The sequence below is a fragment of the Orbicella faveolata genome, unplaced genomic scaffold, assembly GCF_042242905.1.
Source record: "Orbicella faveolata isolate gen_17 unplaced genomic scaffold, um_ofav_v1 contig_48, whole genome shotgun sequence".
NCBI classification, from domain to species: Eukaryota; Metazoa; Cnidaria; class Anthozoa; order Scleractinia; family Merulinidae; genus Orbicella; species Orbicella faveolata.
The window spans coordinates 3,632,501-3,640,348 of record NW_028301578.1 but is presented as its reverse complement, the minus strand read 5'-3'; the positions used below and the strand labels follow the sequence as shown (position 1 = coordinate 3,640,348).

The 7,848-nt window shown below is 42.0% G+C and overlaps 1 protein-coding gene and 2 pseudogenes across 1 annotated transcript; all 3 read right to left on the bottom strand.

Annotated features, from left to right (window-relative positions):
• Nucleotides 1-351: 351 nt before the first annotated feature.
• LOC149096025 (uncharacterized) lies at nucleotides 352-1,401 on the bottom strand. Its single transcript, XM_089281476.1, has 2 exons — nucleotides 880-1,401; nucleotides 352-807 (listed from the first exon to the last, which is right to left on the bottom strand). The coding sequence occupies exons 1-2, from the start codon at nucleotides 1,399-1,401 to the stop codon at nucleotides 352-354; spliced, it is 978 nt and encodes a 325-aa protein (XP_089137602.1).
• Nucleotides 1,402-1,901: 500 nt separating this feature from the next.
• Nucleotides 1,902-2,909, bottom strand: LOC149096024 (uncharacterized; annotated as a pseudogene).
• Nucleotides 2,910-3,006: 97 nt separating this feature from the next.
• On the bottom strand, nucleotides 3,007-4,244 carry LOC149096023 (uncharacterized; annotated as a pseudogene).
• Between the last annotated feature and the right edge of the window lie 3,604 nt (nucleotides 4,245-7,848).

Below are 7,848 nucleotides of genomic sequence, written 5' to 3'. Positions count from 1 at the left end.
TCGGTGTACAGTCCCAACTGTTTCTTCAAGCTCTCGAATCGAGGAGATTCTACCACTGCTTGTTGCATCTCGCGCAACCACAGATTTCTGCAGCCTCATATTCGTCTGTCCTGATCGGTCCAGCTGCTGCCATGCCATTTCGCCGCGACTTATTATGCGGAAATCTTAACACAAATGCTGTAACTCGGAACAATCTCTTAATGTCACTTTATTTCTGTTGATGGAACACGCTTGATAAGGCTGGCATTCTAGCGTTAACAACTAGCCCAGAGCAATGCCTCGGTCTGTTCATCAAAGTAGACACTTGAGGGTTCAGTGGTATTCGCAAATTTAGGCCACATCTCTTTTCCTTCAGCTAGCCAAGGAGGTACCATGCCACCAGGTTTCAGACTGTTTCAATGCCTCGGCGTTCATTCCTCTAGAAGGCAAGTCGGCTGGATTTTCAATCCCAGGGCAGTGACTCCATGATTCAGGCGGCACATTTTGACGAATTTCTCTGACTCTGTTCTCCACGAACTGTTTGTACTCTCTACCTACTCCTTTTATCCAGTGCAGTGTTGTAATAGGGTCGGTCCAGCAATACACTTCATCAACCTTGATCACCGGGAGTGCAACACAGACACGCTCAACCAATCTTGACAAAATCAAGGCAGCTAGAAGCTCAAGTCTTGGAACTGTTTGCTTGGGCAGAGGTGCGACCCTTGTCTTGCTCATGACGGGTCGTGTGCAAGCACCCTTGCTTGTTTCAATTCTCAGATAAACCACGGCAGCATACGCCACTTCTGAGCTGTCTGCAGATCCATGAATCTGAAAAGAGACCACGGTTTCTTCTGAATTTGGTATTTAGCACAATTTAACTGGAATGTACTGGAATTTCACCAAATCAGATAGCCAACTTGAGTACCTGAGGGCCAGTTCTTCATTGACAGGTTCGTCCCAGCCAATCTTCAACTTGCACAAATCTTGAAACAGAGACTTAACTGTAATGAATAGTGGAGAAATCAAACCAAGAGGATCATACAGTTTGGCAACAACTTTGAGAACGGAGCGCTTGTTTAACGGCAGTTCCTTTGCAAATTGCACAAGCCAGTCAAAATAGAACATGAAGGTGTCCTTCGCAATGTCCCAATTCAGACCCAGAATCTTCCTCTCGCATGAAATGGTGGAATTGTTTACTCCAAGCTGAGTTTGTGTGTACGTTTTATCTTCTTCAGATTCCGTAGAAGCCTCCATGATAAGTACTCCTTCTTCCTGGTCAATCCACTGCATCAGCTTCTCGGAGTTTGAAATCCATTTTCTCAGATTGAAACCTCCCTCCTTCATTCTAGACTTGGCCTTTGTGTAGAGCTGGAAAGCTTCAGGAGCACTATCTTGCCCGCCCCCTCCCCGACTTGAAGTCATCTAAGTAGAGCGAACTCAGAAAATCGTTTACAAACTGCGGATCTTCGGCTTCATAATTACACACGTGGTGTCTAACTCTCACGTTCAGCAGAAAGGGAGAACTGGTGACTCCAAACATAACACGGTTGAAACGTTTTACAACAGTGCTAGGATCTTCACAAGTGAGATCATTTATCCACAGAAATCGTAAAACGTCTCGTTCAGCTTTCGCGACTTGAACCATCGCAAAGACCTTTTCAATGTCGGCGACCAAGGCAACTTGGTGTTACCTGAATCGCATCAAGACACCAGGTATTTTAGCTGTTAGTGAAAGACCTGCCTGCAGACAGTCGTTCAACGATGAACCAGTAGACTTGGCGGATGCATCATAGACTATTCTTACTTTGGCTGTCTGCTTATGCTCACGTACAACCGGATGATGTGCCAAGTAATGAAGGCGACCAGCCTGGACTGGCGCGTTGGGATCAACATCAGAGATTATTTCCTGCGACGATTGCTCGTCAATAATGCGACTGTACTCCGCGAATAGGTGAGGGTTTCCTCTCAGACGCTCTAGAACAGAGGCCAGGTCGTGAGACTGCTAATGCATAGTTGTCCGGTAACAGTGCGTGTTGTTCCTTCCAAGGTAGAGAGACTTCATAACGACCATCGCACCAGCGAATAGTGTCCAAGAACTTGTCGTGTACTGTCCCTTCGTGTGGTGACACACCGATACTTTCTAACTCCCAGAACTTCTTTACTTGTTCTACTAGGGGGTCTCCATCTTTTCGACTGATATCTAGGTCATCACAGCTAGAAGTGGTAAACCTCAGGGTGTGTCAGGTCACAATATCAACATTAGAACCCGAGCCAGGTGCGTGGGGCATGGGTCCAGACAGCATCCATCCAAGACTAGTTTTCATCGCCACGGGTCCTGATTCCCCCGGTTTCATGTCTCCAGTAAAGAAACACCAGTAGAAATCGTTTCCAATCAATAGATCTACTTCTGAACCACAGTCTTCGGTTGGCTGATCTACGAGCTCAGGTCAGCCAAATGACTGAAAGACTGTTGTGCAAATTGCACGGCTTGATCCTTTAACGGACTGCAAATGAGAGGACTGCAAGGGCAGTCATCTGAACCTTTAAGCTTTCAATCAGTCCACTGACATAGAACTCGTCGACGTCACATTCCTTTAATTGTTCATTCTATTGACCAAACGTCTTGATAAGTGGCGTCTCTTGGGGAGTAAATTTAGTTTCGCTTTTGCGCGTTCTGATATGTAACTTCTCTGGCTCCCACTGTCGAATAAGATGCGCATATTCACCACAGGATGCAATTGATGAACTCTCGAGATATGCGCAATGACTGTTTGTAACAGGATTGACGTGTTCGAGTCCACATAAACGGTTGTAGAGGACTTGTTTTCATTAGATCTGCGTTCGCCTCCATCAGACGCCACCACACTGCTTCCTTGAGATTGGATTTCTGAGGTACCACTTCCACGGTTGGCATTTTCACAGATTGACATATGATGTTTTCCTGAGGAAATACGACACACTTTTTCGGTGAGCAATTTCTCGCCAAGTGGTTGCGCCGTAAACAAACAAAGCAACGACCCTGTTGTTTTAATAGATTTCTTCTTGCACTGATATCGGTAACTGTACCACAACTTGCACTTGGGTGACTCTGCTTACAGAATGTGCAGCTGACAGGTTGCTCAGACTGATTAGTTAGCGTTGCGCCGGTCGGGACATCTTTTACCCTTATTTGTTTGACTTGAGAGTGGTCTCTTGGGAGTGAAAGAATCAGACGGGTTTGTTCCAATAGGTTCGCAGCGTTCCCTTGCTTCGATTTCAGAGTAAAAATGCCTTTAACAGAACATCCAAGTCCCATTCAGGTTTATCTGTCGCTTTCGAGATTATTAGACGCATGCTTGGGGGTAGTTTTTTCATAAGAAGGGGAACCAAGAGTTTCCCATACGACTCACATCGTATCCCCAGGGCTTGGAGGGCTTGAACGTGGACCTCGACCCGATCATAAAGGAAGAGCAGGCGTTTCAAGTCATTGTCAACTGTACTGCTGCTACCTTCACTACACTCTCCATGTAAGCATTAATAATTATCTGGGGCTCCCCAAAACGTTTCTTTAAAATATCTTTGGCTACTCCATAGTTTTCTGCTGTCAGCGTTAGCCCTCGAATTAGCTCCTGCGGCAGATCCTTCCAGTAAATTTCTCGAGTAATGAAATTTATCAACATCTGATAAACCAGGATTGTCATCGACAGCACTTCTGAATGAATCCCAGAATGGAGTGAAAGAAATAGGATCACCACAGAGTTTCTTAAGAATAATCTTGGGCGGTTTTGCTTCCTGGCTCCTAAGCCTTCTGTAAACAAGTTAGAGTTAGAGTTAGAAGGATAATGAGAAATTGACTTATCTGTGTGTCCAGAGTTTTCCACTTCTACTGCGTTTAGCGCCTCGTAAATTTGCACTCTCATTTGATGAATAGATTCTCTGAAGATTCCAGTTTCGCTGATTTCGTCTTTAATATGTTCTTCCGTGATTAAGGTCAGAGTTTCGTCGTCTAAGGCACCAAGAATGTCCAATATTTCGGTGAGAGCGATCCGATACGTTTTCACTTGATTTGCCGCAGAGAGTAAGGCTTGCACCTTTTCCAGAGTTGTTGTCACGCAGCCTTTATGACCTCCAGGGATTTTCCTCTCTTTCAGCCCTTCGTCAGCCATGTTTTCCTATCCTTTGAGTCGTCGAAGGTAAACTCTTTAGACCAGTCGCATCCCGGGTCTCGGCACCATGTTGGGAATTGTATTCAGTGAGTTGTAGGCTCAGATTCCAAATGTACAAACTATTTAATGAACCAGCCACGTAATCCGGAACATACAATAGACGGCGAATCACAATGGCTAAAAATGGTGAAGAAACTACACTCAAAACTCCAAAAACAGCGGCAAGGCTGGCCTAAAATCTTAAACACAGCGCGAAAATACAACAAAGATGAAAATCTGGAAAATTACAACAGCGAAGTTCAAATGTACGCGCGAGCACATTCTGGGCAACGATTGGCTAATTAAAATCACCTGAAATTACGCGCGCGGACAGAAACTCGTGGTAAGGCGAGAGGGGTGAGTTCAGAACTCGTAAAGTTCAAAACACAAAGACTTAACACGAAATCCGATAGGAAGTCGAACGATTTCAGTTTTTAGTGGACAAAATCCCTGTGCCAGAATAATTTTAAGTGTATCACTGCCATATTTGCATTTCTTCAAGCTAAAGATATAAATAGTGTCCTGAAATAACACCGAAAACACTGCTTATTTAGACAGCATTGTGCAATGAACGTCCCGAAATCTCCTAAAAAAAAACATAATCTGCAATGATTTAAAAGGCTACACAAATTTTTGCCATTATCAACCTTCGGCAGAATTTTCTTGAGACACAAAAATATTGTTATAATCTGCGGAAGGCTTTGAATGAGCTTAGCCCCTCTTTCGTAAAAGCTGCGGAAATTTCCGCGAAGACTATAACCCATAACAATCGCTCTCCTTTCCAGCGTTTGCGCATGCGTCATTAAAAATTGATTAATTGATTAATCAGGCGAACGTTAATCATAACTGTTGCAAATTCAAAGAATAACAAACTGTAGCCGTCTAGCTATATTAGCAATTGCGTCAAAGAAAAGCCATTTAAGACGTTTGTCAGCGACCGATACTTTGCCAAATTTCCAGAACTCTAACAAACCGCAGCTCTGTAGCTACATTTGTATTTTCCGTCAGAGATATACCGTTTAATTAAAATTTGTATTAGAGGTTAGGAGAAGGAAATAAGAGAATATTCTTTTAAGACAACTGTCTGTGTGGCATCTTATAATTATTGGACGCCCTATAAGTAGCTATTATTAACACATCGTAATAAATCGGATCCGATTCACCTAATTTAATAGGCATGAGGGCTGGAGACAGTTCTTATTTCCCTCTTGTTGTTATACGGAATACTGGAAAAATTTATATTCATTGTCGTAGAGTAAAATATTTGTGAGGTTGTAGTTTCTGATTCTGCACTGGAAATTAGAACGGTTCTGAGACTGATATCGATGCCGATATGATTACAAGTTATTTCTAAATTCTAAGCCTGGGATAATGATGCAATTCTAGCTTTCTGACTGGTTTACTGTGTCTCGCCTACCAGCCATTATACCTGCATTTGACCTTATATGGAAATAAATGCGGCAGATGTCACTCGGCATAAAATTTTTCCGGGAAACCAAGTTTCATCGACAAAAAAATAGAAGAAGGAACAGATTCGGTGACCTATCTGCAGAATAAATACGAGAAATTACGGACAATGCGGTCCTAATAACAACAAAAAAGCCACAACGTTCGGGATGAGATTATGCAACGGTACGTATCCGTTAAGTTTCCCTTTAAACGTTGCAAAATTTCAAATATGAACGTCGAGATTTTACGCATTTATATTTATTACGTATAAGATTACGTAACAACAACAATTTTTACCTTAGTTACTGAATGGCTTGCTAGTCCTGGCGCACCAAATTTTCAAAACCGATAAAAGAATTGTCAAGAGAAGAACTAACTGTTTTTCTGAAGAGTTTTTACGCGTTTGCGAGGAAGAAGCGTGGCACGTCAGTTCACAAAAGTTCATCAATGAAATTAATTTGAGAGCCGCGACTGATCGTTTCCTTCGCTCGCGGCCGCTCAAAAAACCGTTTTCCATTATCTCTGACCCCGCTTTTACTGAGGTTAATAAAGTATTAGAGCGTTTGTAAAAGACCTCATGAAGACGGGCAGCATTGCCGGCGTAGTCCATAATAAACCAATTTCCAATGAGCAAATGAATAAATTAACTGTTCGACAGCGGCGTGCTCAGACCAGCAGAGAGCAAAAATCCGGCGCAGCTAAAGAGAACTACCTAGTTTTACTTCGGTCTCCTTTTTGGCCGACGAGGACAAATTATTCACCGCCATCTTGCGTCAACAACTGATTCGGTCCGTAGGAAAAACCCCTCAATGAGTTGAGTATTTTGAGCTGAACCGAAGTCAGTCCGGTTCTTTAAATGCCACGAAAAACCATCAGGGCGGCCTTGGAGATTCTGAAGATGAATCCGACACTAGATAGTTTCTGTTCCTGACTCTGAAACTGGCCAGCAATCAGCTCCACCATCCAACTCGAAATGCCAACAATTCAACAAAGCACAGCAAGGGAACGCTGAAAGAGTTCTTGTCGAGAATAATTTTCGCACAACGTCTGTGTCACATGGCGAACAAAGTTTTCCGCAGTATTTTTACAACTGTAATGTGCAAGTGCACAGTTATTACTCTTCTCAATCATCGACGATGACTCAAACTTGAACTCTTTTCAAACTTTCTGATCAAGGATGTATATCATTCATTTGGTAGACGTTCCTTGAATTATAGATGATTGTAGTTTTCGTTCAGCAGACTCGCTTGCTTCGCTTTCCAATTTTTCATTCAACTAAGTTTACAAACGGTGCACATGCCGTGTGATTTCCAGCTTGCTGTTGTTTTTGCCACATCAACTTCCGATCGTTTTGTAAAATTAAACTCCAATAGAATTAAGCTATAACTCCCAAGTATACAAGCGTATCGAATTTAATAAAACAATTATTCCATTCGCGCTTGTTGGATATGAGATTGGTTACAGCCAACTCGGCTCTACGGGCCTCGTTGCCTATTAACCATCTCATATCCAACGCGCTCTCATGGAATAATTGTTAATTATTGTTTGCGTAGTTCATTATTTGTCGTCTGACAGCGTTCCTCTTTGCCATACGACAATATATACTGAGCAAAAAATTTAATTATTTTAGCAACTTATAGTATAATCAGTGCATGATAAAGAAATGCACAAAGTACTATCAATATCTAAGGCTTTTAGACAGTGAAGACAGTGACGGCAATTCCTTTTTAGTTTTTAGTTCAAAGGATTTACAGGTAACTCATAACTATGTAGCTTATCTTTATTTGTGATAGTATTATTGTTTTTCCGGCCGAAGCTAAATATTCCTATTTTACTGCAGATTTTAGGTTGAAATTATTTTTTTTGAATATTCTTAGATTATAGCGAATGGCATTTCTGTGAAGCTTGGAAATTATTTGGTGCCTGGTTTTGGAGCCAACCTGCAGGCATTAAAGCCTGATATGACGAAAATAAGTTCTTGCAGAAATGTTATTAGCAACGAACATACGGCTAGTGCTGTCTTTGTTGCCTTTTGAGACAAAGGAAAAATTTTATGCGGTTTAGTTAAAAACGTGATTTTATTGTATTTACAAATTTTCAACACACAAAATTATGTTCTTTCCAAAATCCCAGCCTCGGGTTTATTCATAAGATTTTCCTAAAATTTCGCAAATTTCAGCCTCGATATTCTTACGAAATATATTCTTATAAGAAAAAGAAAGGGTGTATGTCAATT

Coding starts and splice junctions, on each gene's coding strand:
- LOC149096025 (XM_089281476.1), bottom strand. CDS start 1,401: ATGACTTCAAGTCGGGGAGGGGGCGGGCAAGATAGTGCTCCTGAAGCT. Junction 808..879: donor CAAGTTGGCTATCTGATTTG/GTGAAATTCCAG, acceptor GTCTCTTTTCAG/ATTCATGGATCTGCAGACAG.